Source organism: Pan troglodytes, chromosome 1 (genome assembly GCF_028858775.2).
Source record: "Pan troglodytes isolate AG18354 chromosome 1, NHGRI_mPanTro3-v2.0_pri, whole genome shotgun sequence".
NCBI classification, from domain to species: Eukaryota; Metazoa; Chordata; class Mammalia; order Primates; family Hominidae; genus Pan; species Pan troglodytes.
The window spans coordinates 119,791,051-119,805,457 of NC_072398.2; the positions used below are offsets into that span (position 1 = coordinate 119,791,051).

The following is a 14,407-nucleotide window of genomic DNA, read 5'->3' on the forward strand; positions in this document are numbered from 1 at the left end:
GAGGGGCACCCGCCTATATGAGGTGTCTGTCAGCCCCTACTGGGAGGTGTCTCCCAGTTAGGCTACATGGGGGTCAGGGACCCACTTGAGGAGGCAGTCTGTCCGTTCTCAGAGTTCAAATGCCATGTTAGATGAACCACTGCTCTCTTCAGAGCTGTCAGACAGGGACGTTTAAGTCTACAGAAGTTGTCTGCTGCCTTTTGTTCAGCTAAGCCCTGCCCACAGAGGTGGAGTCTAGAGGCAGTAGGCCTTACTGAGCTGCGTTGGGCTCTGCCCAGTTTGAGCTTCCCGGTGCTTTGTTTACCTACTTAAGCCTCATCAATGGCAGACACCCCTACTCCAGCCAGGCTGCTGCCTCACAGTTCAATCTCAGACTGCTGTGCTAGCAGTAAGCAAGGCTCTGTGGGCATGGAACCCGCCGAGCCAGGCACAAGAGAGAATCTCCTTGTCTGCCAGTTGCTAAAACCTTGGGAAAAGCACAGTATTTGGGTGAGAGTGTCCCATTTTTCCAGGTACAGTCTGTCATGGCTTCCCTTGGCTAGGAAAGGGAAATCCCCCAACCCCTTGTGCTTCCTGGGTGAAGCGATGCCCTGCCCTGCTTCACCTGACCCTCCATGGGCTACACCCACTGTCCAGCCAGTCCCAGTGAGATGAACCAGGTACCTCAGTTGGAAATGCAGAAATCACCCATCTTCTGTGTTGATCATGCTGGGAGCTGCAGACTGGAGCTCTTCCTATTTGGTCATCTTGGAATGGTCGCTTCCATAGAAAATTAAATCAAATCTTCTCATCATCATTAAAGTTGATGCTTTCATGTATATTAACTCAAAGAGAACTTAAGCACACCAGGCCTAGAGGAGGAGTTTATGTTTAGATAAGAGTTCAGACAAACTGGACTTGAAACCACAGTTCTACCTTTCATTAACTGGGTGGTCTTGGGAAAGTCAAATTGGCCCCACAAGGATATTGCAATGATTACATGAAATATGTGTCTGCTACAAAGTTTGTGTTCAACATGTGGGAGTTATGGTCATTATGAGTGTACAGTGGCTCTTAAGTTTCCCTTTAAAAACATATTTCTACATAAAAACATTAAATCATACATATAAAGTTGAACGTTCTTTGGGGTTGTGCGTAGCTTCAAGGTAGATTCATGACAAAGTTTCATGCCAGCTACAATTTTACTTAGGGAATTATTTTGCTAACTGACCTCTTTCACTCAGTACTTCTGAAAGACTACAATGTAAAAAGCTCTGTATAAATGGTAGGCAGAAGGGCATTCAGTGTTTTGCTTGCTGGATTAAAAAAACTTTAATGGCTTATTGTTGCTTACAGAATTAAATCAATATTGCTTAGTGTGGCATAGAGGATTCACATTACAAGATTCTGATCATGAAAGTCATGCCCATATAGATACCTTGTACTGTATATAGCAACTATCCATGTATTACTCTTGCAGTAGTTCAGTATTGTATCCATGGTGCTCTGGTTGTAGTCAGTTATGAAGCATGCCATAAATAATTTGATAAAATAATAGTTAAAATTCTGAAGGTATTAAATATGCACTGCTTTAATATAGTATCGTAGACTCAATAGTATTCCTATTATAGCATTACAGTCTTTTCCATTTAAAATGGTTTCTTGGCTAGAAAATAATACTCAGAGTAACAATTAGCATGATGAGAATTGTGCACATGCAGGCAAGTCCTGCAAGTGTGTCTTGGGCTGGTGATGAACTGTGCTGAGAATTGCTCTTCTGGCTACGTTGGCCACAATGTTCTGTGAATCATCACAAAACTTCACCCATTTGTGCCACTGCTGAAGCTTTTCATCTGCTTGCAATGGTGTTTTCTTTTTTTTTTTTAATTTCTTCACTTCCTCATTTATCATCCTGCAAGATCCTTACTTAAATGTTACCTCCTCTGTGAAGCCTTTTCCATCCCACAAAAAACTACCACTCCCTCTCTCTGATTGCTTTAACATGATTGTTATCTCTCTCACTCATTCAACAAACATTTGGATGCTCAGAGTGGTCACACTGCCTGACAATTTGATTATCTGTCCATTATTCCAGCAGGAATGCAAGCATTTGTATACAAGGATCATTTCCTAATTATCTTTGCACTTCCAGAGCTTAGTACAGAGGTGAACACAGAGTAAGCATTCAATAAAAATTGACTAGTTTGCTAATGAAAAAAATGAAAGAATAAAGAAAGAAGAATGTCATGGGCTATGAAAATCATATATGGAAGGCTACAGATGAGACAGAGAAGAGGAAGAGAGAGAAGGAGAGGAAGAAGCAGAGAGTAGACTGCAAAGCTCAAGAAAGCACATGCCCTTAGGAGCTAAAGAGCAAATTGTTCCATTTTCCTGGCGGAAGTTGCCAACACCCATTGCCCAGTAGACACAGGCACCAAGGTCCTCTGACCTCAGTGCATTTTACATTTGTTATCAAATCCTAATCTTTAGATTCCACCAGTAAAGCCATTAATTGCTTTTTAAATTCACTATGGAGTGAATATGAAAGTTCTTGATGCTTGCCAGAGGGAAAAACAAACAGAATCTATGGATTTGTAGGCAAACAAGCTGGTACAAAGGTAGGAAAGCCCATGTACCTAGAGACCAAAAGTGCAGGGGGATCAAGATATAAGAGAGAGAGATCTAGCCTACCTCTGTGTGCCCCCACCTCTGGCTCTGCCACCGTGTCCTGCGTGTTGGTGGGGAGTTAAAAGTCAGCACCATGAAGATCCTGGTCTCGGTCTTGCTTGCCTACATCTCTCAGGAGGTGTGGAAAATTATGTATTGGGATTTGGCCTAATTGCGGATTCCAGCCTTCGGGGAACATGACAAGCTAGGAAAGGGCAAAGGCCTTCCTCTGTAGGTCTCCTGGAACACCAATCAGGTTGACTCTTTTACTGTGAAAGGAACACCCACTGGGGGCTAAGACTTGAAATGGATGGATGGTGTGTGAGTGTGTGTGGGGGGGGTTATGGGTGTGGGTGTTGGCTAAGAAGGAAGGATGCACAATCCTTACCCCAAACTTATAGAAGAGATTGGAAAGAAGATATTTATTCTCTGGAAACAATATATAAACACAATACCCCAAAAATATGATATGGTCTATTCCACACCGGGAATTCTGGAGTGACAGCAGTGGTTAGAATGTGCTAAAATCTGAGAGCATTGCTTATAGAGGGCTTTTGTTGAGTAGAGTACTGGAGAGATTTAAACACTGCAGGTCAGGTCATTGAAGAGATTGCTTTCATGGGGCCAAGACTCATTCCGTTTCTATTTTTGTTTGTTTACCCTATTCTCTGCAGGATCATTCTGAGGAAAGGCAAGTCTATCCGCCAGAGAATGGAGGAGCAGGGTGTACTGGAGACATTTCTGAGAGACCACCCAAAGGCTGATCCAATTGCCAAGTATTATTTCAATAATGATGCTGTTGCTTACGAGCCCATCACCAACTACCTGGATGTGAGTGATGGGGTGGGGAGTGTCCATAACCCTTGTATAACCACCGTTCTTAGATACTCACTTATACTGCTCATTAGCTGTAATTTTTGACTAGTTACTAAACCAAAGTCTCACCCTTTCTATGGAAAGAATCAGAACAAGTTATGAGTTGGTACCATCTAAGAGTATAGTAATTCCTTTTCTTTCCTCCTTTCCTCTCGTTGCTGGCCCATCCTGCTAAAGCCTCATTTACATAATTAAGAGATTCATGGTGGGAATGTTCAAGTCAACTGACAGATCCAAAGGAAGTCCTAGCAATGAGCTGCAGGGGAAAGAAGGAAAATACATGTGAGGCTGTCAGGCAAAAGCTCCAGTGGCTCAGATACTGCATCTCTCCCTCTTTGGAAAGATGCAAAGTCCCCGGAGCAAATGTCTGAATATTCTCAAGCCCACCAAGTCTCATCAGGGCATCTTGACATTCTGCTGTCCTGTGGACTGTCCTTAGTGAGATGTTATGTTGCATGTCTGAGCTGCAAGCCACGTTAGGGATCTTCTATTTCAACTCCCACATTTTATAGGTGAAGAAACTAGAGGTAGGTAAGTGACATGACTGGCCCAAGTTAACTTAGAGCTTAAACTACCTTCCAGTGAAAAGCTCTTCTTTCTCTCCATGCTATCTCTTTTCCAGCTGCCTAGCACCCTCTGCTAGTGTGTGACCAGAAGGGAGGAAAATGATGGTAGAAGTATCTAACATTGAAAGGGAAGGGGAGAAGAGTGTGATGGTGGTGGTGGTGTGTGTGTGTGTGTGTGTGTGTGTGTGTGTGTGTGTGTGTCTGGACACCAGGAAAAAAGAAAAAGTGATTGTTTCCCCAATTCTGGGTACTCCAGTGTAGCATGATAAATCTGTGAAGATATCAGCTTATTGTAAAAGTAGAAAACACTTTGGAAGAGGATATTGTCTTGCCATACTAAGTCTTAGCTGGCCAAAGGCTTGCAATTAGGGACAAAAAGTAGAATCTTGAAAGGAACTAACTCCAGATGGGAAGGAAAACTTGTGGGATAAGCCTCTCATTCCCCCAAGAAAATGATTTGGGCAGAGGGTGGCTTCCTGTGGGTTAACTGCTTGTCCGTTCTTAAGACAAGGCTTGGTTACTTAATGAAGGTGATAAACCTTTCTTTTGCAGTCTTTCTACTTTGGGGAGATCAGCACTGGGACACCACCCCAAAATTTCCTAGTCCTCTTTGATACGGGTTCCTCCAATCTGTAGCTGCCCTCCATCTACTGCCAGAGCCGAGCCTGCTGTGAGTATGTCACTACCACCCTCCACACCATGAGGGGAGCAGATAGAGAAGTGGAGCTGGGATTTGAGTGCAGGTGAATCATTCTAAGTCCAGAGTTCTTTGTCCATCACGTATCCTTCTGTTTGGAACATTTAGAAATTGCTCTCAGTCTATCACTTCAGCACCACTTTTCAGAAGTGCTGACTTTTTTGGAGACAGACAGCAGAAATAGACTAAGGCTTCCTTTCCTTCCCCTGAGCTCCCTCCTGTGGCCCAGTGTTTCTGGTAAGTCTGAGGCAATCTTTCTCTCAGGGAATGGTCAGCTGGAAGGAATTTGGGCAAAGTGTGTCATAGACTTCTAGGACTAGCACAGTTTGTCTATAAGAAAAGATCTAGGGTGATGCCCTATCCCAGCCTTGGTCTGATGAGCCCAATCCATCAAGGATAAGTAGCCTTCACGTGTTTTGGAAAACTGCAAATGAAATTAATATTCCATTCTGTCTTTCTATAGCCAATCACAACAGGTTCAATCCCAGCCTGTCCTCCACCTTCAGAAACAATGGACAAACCTATGGACTATCCTATGGGAGTGGCAGCCTGAGTGTGTTCCTGGGCTATGACACTGTGACTGTAAGTAATGTTTTCATAGCCTCTGAGGGTCTGTGGTTTGGCTCCCATTTTCTAGAGTCTTACACTATTAGAGAAACCCATGCTTACTAATTAGGTCCAAGCTTCCCAGAAGCTGAGTGTTGGAAGGAACACAAAGACTAATTCAGCCTTCATCCCAGGACGTAAATTGCTTCCACAGCAGTCCTGACTGCAGGAAGCCTTTATGTTGTGCTAAAGTTGTTGTGTCTTCTTGCAGCTTTGCTGTGTGGTCCTAACTCTGCCCTCTGGAAACACACAGATAAGTCTACTGCCTCTTCCACCCAGTTGCACTTCGCATATTTGAAGACAAGCCTTTTTACTATTTTCTTACTTCTTTAGTTCAAACACCTACAATTCCTCTAATCATTGTTGCACATAGATTGTTCAGTATGAAACTATTCAATTCTTTCACTGTCCATGGAAGTGGAAACTATAACTCCAGAAAAAAACTTCTTCCACTTCTCCAACATCCACACTCTTTTTTCCGAGACACACCTGATTAGAAAGGTTGCTCTTTCACCCTCCACTCCCACCCTTGTGGTTGGGTTCTGCATGAAAGAAGCTGATGTTCTCTCCCCAGGAGGGTTTCTGGATTCCATACCCTGTGCACATTAGTCTGGGAAGCCATGCAATTTGTGCACCTGAATTGTCAAGCCATACTGTCTGCTTGCCATAGGTTCATAACATCGTTGTCAATAACCAGGAGTTTGGCCTGAGTGAGAATGAGCCCAGCGACCCCTTCTACTATTCAGACTTTGACGGGATCCTGGGAATGGCCTACCCAAACATGGCAGTGGGGAATTCCCCTACAGTAATGCAGGGGATGCTGCAGCAGGGCCAGCTTACTCAGCTCGTCTTCAGCTTCTACTTCACCTGGTGAGAACGTTCGTCCTGTGAAGGGCTCAGAAAATGAGGGTCCATGGGGATTCTAGGCAACCCAAGATCAGATGGGGTCCAGGTTATAGGGTGTTCTGACACAATGAGTATAACTTGCTATATAAAATTCATGTATTTCAGAAAATTTGGGAAAAATCTTATTTTAAATACACTTTAAGAATTTTAAATTAGGCCAGGCGTGGTGGCTCACACCTGTAATCCCAGCACTTTGGGAGGCTGAGGCAGGCGGATCACAAAGTCAGGAGATCGAGACCATCCTGGCTAACATGGTGAAACCCCATCTCTACTAAAAATGCAAAAAAAATTAGCCGGTCTTGGTAGTGGGCACCTGTAGTCCCTGCTACTCGGGAGGGTGAGGCAGGAGAATGGCGTGAATCTGGGAGGCGGAGCTTGCAGTGAGCTAAGATCACGCCACTGCACTCCAGGCTGGGCGACACAGTGAGACTCCATCTCAAAAAAAAAAAAAGAATTTTAAATGATATTAGCTATAAGCCACAAGATGACCTTTCATAAAATTGAGTAACAGTCCCTCAGTGTTTATTTAGGAAATCTGGAGACTGCCGTATTAGCACTAAAGAACAAGCCACATGAGCATTACTAGTAAAGAGAACTATAATGGAGGAATAATCATAATACTATGTCTGGCTTTATAAAGTGTTCTCCTAGCAATTACTTCAAATGACGTCTCAAAAATCCTCATATTAGCCCCATCTTGCCAGGGAGCAAATGGAGGTTCAAACGGCTTGTCAGAATTGATCAAGGTCACTCACAGTAGGTGTGAAGCCAAGACTCAAACTCAAATATCTTGATCACAAATCCAGTACTTTTCTTGCTCCACTTGGCACTGTACTTTTGTGCCAAACTTTATCCCTTGTTCCTTCTTTCCCAAACACATGATCCTCAAAGTACCTGAAGTTCACGTGTCTTTCTTCTACGGCTGGCCAGCATAAGGAGCACAAAAGGCCAAAGTCCTTCCAGTATTGTCTAGTTAATGACCTGACCATGATGGGAGCGTGCCTCTCAGAGTGCCTCGCGGGCTCTCTCAGGCCCCGTTCTAGTTGTCCCTAAAACTGTTTCCTATTGTTCTCACTTCCTCCCAGGGAGGGTTTCTCTGGGATGCTTTTCTAGTTTGTTTTTGGGTGCCTGGTTTCCACTTCCATCTTCTTTATGGGCATCGTGTCTAGTAGTTTGGTGTTACTCTGACAAGTCTCCTCCTGTGCCTCAGCAGGCTGAGTCTGAGAGCAGCTCAGAGGACAGCGTCCCCTGTCTGCAGCACCCCTGTGTCTGAGGGAGTGCAGGAAGGAAAGAGGAGAGAGAACTGCCTCACCGACTGTGTGTGGGCATTCACGTTCTTGTACATCTCTTCCTAGCCAGCCAACCCGCCAGTATGGTGGAGAGCTCATCCTTGGAGGTGTGGACCCCCAACTTTATTCTGGTCAGATCATCTGGACCCCTGTCAGCCCGGAACTGTACTGGCAGATTGCCATCGAGGAGTAAGTAGAGAGGGCACTTCCTGTGGATTGTGGACACTCACAGGGTGTTCCTCCAGCTTAACAACATTTCCTGTTCCGCCACGTCACACAGGTTTCTTAAATAGAATCACCAGCCCCCAGGCTGAGGTGGTCCTGGAGCTCAGTAGACTCTGGTGTCTAGCTCTGGTCTGAACTTTTTGAACTGGGTACTGAGTCTCAGCATGCTGGCAGGTTGGTCATTCCTCGGCACTGTGAATCTGTTTCTATTCTTGGAAGCTTGATGATTTCCATCAGCATAATCTTTATTCCTTCTATCATTAGTGAAAGTAATAGCTGTCATTGATGTTTGATATGTGCCAGGTGCTATGCTAAGTATTTTATTTATTTATTTATTTGAGACAGGGTCTCACTCTGTTGCCCAGGCTGGAGTGCAGTAGTGTGATCTCGGCTCATTGCAACCTCTGCCTCCGGGGTTCAAACGATTCCCCTGCCTCAGCCTCCCGAGTAGCTGGGATTACAGGCACCCACCCCCACGCTCAGCTAATTTTTTGTACTTTTAGTAGAGACAGGCTTTCACCAGGTTGGCCAGGCTGGTCTCAAACTCCTGACCTCAAATGATCCACCCACCTTGGCCTCCCAAAGTACTGGGATTACAGGAGTGAGCCACCGTGCCTGGCCTAAGTACTTTAAATATATTATTGCATATAATTTCCACAAGAGCACTATAAGGAGGTCAGCAATATGTTTCATTCTATCGATAAAGAAATCAAGGCTCAGAGGGCTAAGTAACTTGTCCAAAGTCACATTTTATAAGGCCAAAATTTGAGCACAAGCTTATTTGATCCGCGTTGGGATCAGTTAAGCTTGTGCTCAAATCAGTTATTTCTACACCTGAGAATTCTCTATCACATGCCAGTTAAAGAAAAAACTCCTTTGATCTGTATTTAAGACCATACAGAATCTCGGCTCCACCTATCAATGTAGCCTCTCAGTGCTTCCAGATATTAAGCACAGACTTCAACAAGTCCTTGCACCTGGCCATGATTTTCTTGCTTTTGTTCTTTTAATCATGCCACCTGGAGTGCTTACTTGACTTGTAGGCATTCCTCAAAGCCCAGATTAATTAGTATCTTCTCCTAAAAATCCTCCCAGGGGCCCAGAGCACAGTGATTTCTTTCTCTTTTGATCCTATAATGCTTACCTGTGCTGCTGTCACAATTAACATGTCCCAGTCACTGGGTAAGGCACTGGAGAAACAGCCCAACCTACAAGAGCAGAAAGAGGTAAGAGCTTGGCAGATTATTTGGGCATGGAATGGAGGTGGCTTTTCATATAGCCCAATTCTACTCATCCTTTATCACTTCCTCAGAAAAATCCTTGTTCTGGCTTCCCAAAAAAGATCAAGTCCCCTTTTCTCTGGCACATTGTAATGTGCACCTATCAGGGCTGCAATGAGACATCATTTGTGTGTTTTTGTTAAATGTCTGGGCTCTCCACTAGACTGTGGTGTATGTCTTGTTTACCATTGTATCTCCAAGTGCCTTGCATGATACCTGGCTCATAGACAGATCTCAACATATCTATGTGGGATGAAGAGGAAGGGTAGAGCAGTAGAAAAAAGCAAGACAAGGAATCAGAGACTGCATCATGTAAGAGTCTATGTACCACATTACGGGGTTTATCAGCTACTGCCTTAACAGTGTTAGTCATGGCTTGATTAATTGTGTTGTTCCATCTCTATTAGAATAAGCTCCTTAAAGCAGTAAGCACTAATTACCCACTCCTTGTATCACCATAAATCCTGAAAGAGTGTCTTCCACATAGTAGGTGCTCAAAATGCAGCTATTTACTGATTACAAGCCCTGACTGTGTTTGGCACTATGTGCTGGACCCCATATAGGTAGATGAAAGAAGGTAAGACACAGGCTCTGTCTTCCTAGAGCTTTCAGTCAGAGCTGGAGTGAGCACTAGATCAAGACTGAGGATGCGAGTCCAATAATGACAAATGGACAGAAGCATTTCATGGGCAGATGTGTAATAGGAGTGGCTTGGCTGCCTGGAAGAAGAAGAACGTCAGAGCTGCTGGGTTGTGGGACAAGGGATGACATGGCTCATGTTTTCGGTAGAGGCACTTGATTCTCTTTGTCCTGGTATCCCCCTCAGATTTGCCATCGGTAACCACTGGCTTGTGCTCTGAGGGTTGCCAGGCCATTGTGGATACCAGGACCTTCCTGCTGGCCATTCCCCAGCAGTACATGGGCTCCTTCCTGCAGGCAACAGGAGTCCAGCAGGCTCAGAATGGTGATGTGAGTACCAGAAGCCAAGGGCTTTTCTGCACACCCAGGCAGACTCAACACAGGCGCCTGAGTGCAAGGAGTTCACAACAGAGAGGAGGAAGGGTTGGATGGGACCTGAGGCTTTGGCAGGAAAGATGGGTGGGGACACAGCATGGCATTTCTGTCATGAACCTTCAATGCAAGGAAGGGGAAGGGGAGGGAGTAACACCATCTCTACTCAGACTGGTTGAGTATGGGGTGAATGGTTGTCAGGAGGTGCTGTGAATCCACTGTATGTCCTAGGGGCAAATTTCAGCTTTCTGGCCACTATCACTTGACTGCTCTGAAATATTAGAGTCAACACATTTTTCCATTCCTTTTGGTTTCTTTCTCCCCTAGGAATACATCTTTGGATTTCACTCTGAGTAGCCTTCTCTCCCCACACCTGCCCGCTTTGTACTCATATCTGTTGTTTGCTTCTCCCTGCATGCAAGAATCTATTCCCAGACTAAATCTTGATTTCTCAGGTTGTGTGTGTGTGTGTGTGTGTGTGTGCACATCTGTGCATGTGCATGCATACATGTGTGCACATGCTGTGGTGAGTACATGGACGTGTGCACACAAATGTGGATATCAGTGTGTGGGAGAGTATGCTTCCACAAGTGTGTGCCCCATGCCTTTTCTCTGTAATTTTCACTTTCCAAGGCTAGAGACTCTGTTCTAGAATAAGCCTCCTTCTTTACGACCATATTAATACAACCAAAATCCAAAAGCTGAGAGGTATTTAAGGAGAGGACTCAAGAAAGCAAGAGGGCCTGGTCAGAGTTATTCCTGGGAAGGCCAGGCCTTCCATGCTCTGGAACAGCCTTTACTGGAAGGTGGAGGGGAAAGTCTTACAGGGAACTCACGGGAACAAAGTGGGCCTTGGGCCTTTTACCTGGGATTCTAGTCCCCTGGAGCGCCTCAGCTTTGCCTCTTCCCCCTCTCAGTTTGTGGTCGACTGCAGCTACATACAGAGCATGCCCACCATCACCTTCATCATCGGCGGGGCCCAGTTTCCTCTGCCTCCCTCTGCCTATGTCTTCAATGTACATATTCACTCCTGGCTTCCAGGGTACTGGGTTTTGGTGGGCCCAAACAGGTATTCCATGTCCCAGCTCACATCTGGGCACCTATGATGTGAGTGGGGCACCAGGGACCAGGCTGAGACTGAACAAGAATTCAGGGCCCCCTACAGGTGTCACGTAATATAAGGTGGGGAGTCCCTGTGGGGAAAGGTCTCTACAGTACAGCTAGTTATATCTTCATGTCCTTTGTCTCTTCAGAACAATGGCTACTGCAGGCTTGGAACTGAGGCCACCTGCCTGCCCTCCTGCAGCCCCTCTGGATTCTGGGTGATGTCTTCCTCAAGGAATATTGCTCTGTCTATGACATGGCCAACAACAGGGTGGGCTTTGCCTTCTCTGCCTAGACTAGCCAGCGACTGCTGTCTCCACCCCTCTCTGCAGGACTCTGGGATTGTTCTGATGTTTCTGTGGGTCCATGGCAGCATTTTTAATGATCCTGACTCCCTCTGCTCACTACAGTCTTACTTTCTGCAACTAATAAATTAGAAAACTCCAAACACCTTTAATGTTCATTCCCAGATGTCTTTTTTGGTGTGTTCTGCTTTTTGTGGCTTATACTAAGTTGAAACTTAGCAACAGTTACTACAGGGGATCAGTTAGTTAATCAATGGGAGAGAAAAATAAGGAGGCAATCTCTGCCTGAGTATGGAACTCCAGCATAGGCATTAAGGACACAGTGATATCTCCTTGGGAAGCTCTGGTTGGAGGTTATCACCCACCTACCTCTCTCTCCCCCAATATTGTTTTTGACTATCCTTAGAAAGAACGTGTACCAGAGCAATGGCTGACTCAAGAACAATGTAAGGGATGAGGGAAGCAACAACCTTAGAGAGCATTTCAAACAGGTGTTTTGCAGGCCAAATATAATCAGAAAACATTTTTTTTTGAGGGCAGCAGCACAATTTTAATGAATTTGCAGATTAATGGGCATTATCATAGTCCTCATTACTCCCTACTGGTACTCAGGCTACCTCACATGTTCACTTTGCCTGCCTGAATCTGAAAGCATTTGAGTTTAAAATCTCCAGTTTTATTTTACATTGGAAGGAGCCTGAGGCATGGAGAGGTGATCATACAGTTGGTGTTCAAGTCAGATTCAGATTCAATGTAATAATTTTTTAAAGTTATATTTCTATGTAATAAAGTCCACTATGCCATGGGGTCATGGAAAATATAAATGAGGCATGGTTTTGATCCCTAGGAATTTTTAATCTGGAATACCTTAATTTTGAGCATTTCCCTGTTTGAAGTGAGCTCAGTGGTTAAATTTGCATTACACAGTCAGTAATCAAAAATCATTTGAAGTGAGGTCATCTAATTTAGAAGATTGCCTCAGGGAATTAAAAACTGTCATTGCCTTGGGATCTCAAAAAGGTTTCAATAGTGGAGATATCACATTAATTCCAGTATAATTAGAAAAATGTATCTGGATAAAAACATGCAAAACATTCTCAACTCACCCATGTATGGGGTAGGGGGCAACAGTGTTGAATGTCAGTGTCCATTTTCTTACATAGTTTTATTGGTCCTCTCTACTGACATGTAATAGAGCTGGTCTTATTGAACTGAGTAATGTCTGCATTGGGTCATTTCTTTTTTCTTCAGTGTTGTGTTTATCTTATGGAAGAAATAGATTCTTTTCATCAAAGGGAAGAGCGATGCAGGTCAGCCCCAATGCACCTCCATCCTCCTCCCCTGCCCTGTCAGTCACTGTTCTTGCCTCAGCATCACCTCTGTTTATGCTCTGACTTTTGACCTCAAGCATTGAGAGCAAAGATCTTGAGTTAGAGATATAATTTCTTTTTTTTTTTTTTGACATGGGTCACTTACTTTAATAACAATACATATACCATGTTATCACCATGGAATGTAAATTCAGATTAGACAAGAGAAGTTCACAAGTGTAATAGCTTTCTGTATATTATATAAAAGTTTGGGTATACTGTCTGGCCAAACCAGCTTGCTCATAAGTCATTTATCAAATCCGTTATAGGTAATTTGTTCAGTTCAATGTTTACAATTCTTATTGAAAAAATAAGCAATACACACATTTAAAAAGTGTTCATTTACCTTTGCATGAGTGCTTAAACTACATATTTCTGTTTCAAGATGACATTTAAAAATTATTCTAATATATCAGCAGCAAAAATATAATTTGCAATTACAAAAAACTAAACTAGAATCCTTTATTCTCATGTTTACAATTGTGATTCTTTAATAAATACTACTATTATGCAGCTCTATTGTTTAAGCTTTCTGGATTTGGCTTAAACACATGCACATATATTGTCAATTGTGGGAAGCTTTACAAGTTATATTCCATGCACTTTTTGGACAGAGTTCTAACAGAGCCAGCCAGTCCACAGAACAGGCAGACAAAAGTTGAATTAACTGGGGCAAATAGGACTCTTATACAACTCCAAAATATGTGAGATTCTGCAGCAAACTGGGAGTACCTTCAGGATTGGCCTGTTATCTTCTTCAGAACTAAGTTCATCTTAAAAATTTAAGAAGGTGGACATTTCAACACCATCAAGTGCATTTAGGTGACATGTTTAAGTTAACTTGACTTCCTTGAATGACCTAGTTGGTAAACTAGTCACTAGTAATTCGGTCACCAGGCAAATCAAGCCTGCAAGAAAGGAAGCCAATATTCAAAATGCCATGTTACCATCTAAACCCATACAAATTAGTTTATTTCCAACAATAATAGGTAACTTCAATAATGAGACGTCTAACTAAAGCAAGCTCCTCTAACAAGACTAAGACAGCATCTCTTCTTCTAAGGCTTAGGTTTTGCCTAGAATTCCCGATACATGAAGTAGCCCATACCAACAGTCATTGCTCCTACAACAAAGCCTTGGGTTGCCACACGCATGTGGATCAGATGAATGGACATTTGAGTGTTTCCCTTGCTCTTCAGTTTGTATAATCCATATACAACAATTGCTGCAAAACCTGCTGCTCCAACAGGTACGAATGGTGCCTCTTTAGTTTTTCGAGTAAGTTTGGATCCCTGATCTTCCTCATATGAAGGAAGGGAAACACCTGTGTCTGTTGACATAGTGATTGCTTGAAGAATCTCCCTAGAGCGAGAAAACCTTTCACCCACCAACCGGCTTCTGATTCCTGCACGCGCACCCAGTCCTCCCGGCTTCTCCCCACCCCTAGAGATATAATTTCCAGAAAGTTCTCAACACAGTTACTGAGAGATAATCAAATTCAAGTTACTACAAGTCATCTGAGGTTT

General features: G+C 43.8%; 1 protein-coding gene and 1 pseudogene across 2 annotated transcripts; one reads left to right on the forward strand and one right to left on the reverse strand.

Annotated features, from left to right (window-relative positions):
• Positions 1–2,638: 2,638 nt before the first annotated feature.
• On the forward strand, positions 2,639–11,656 carry PGBP (pepsinogen B, pseudogene; annotated as a pseudogene). The gene is made up of 9 exons (NR_164363.1): positions 2,639–2,799; positions 3,321–3,477; positions 4,641–4,758; positions 5,249–5,367; positions 6,062–6,261; positions 7,653–7,775; positions 9,918–10,060; positions 11,020–11,118; positions 11,356–11,656. The product of NR_164363.1 is annotated as a pepsinogen B, pseudogene (transcript).
• A 1,739-nt stretch (positions 11,657–13,395) lies between these two features.
• Positions 13,396–14,267, reverse strand: LOC100615043 (HIG1 domain family member 1A, mitochondrial-like). The gene has a single exon (XM_054678352.2). It carries the CDS (start codon positions 14,219–14,221, stop codon positions 13,958–13,960), a length of 264 nt encoding a protein of 87 aa, XP_054534327.1. The 5' UTR covers positions 14,222–14,267; the 3' UTR covers positions 13,396–13,957.
• Between the last annotated feature and the right edge of the window lie 140 nt (positions 14,268–14,407).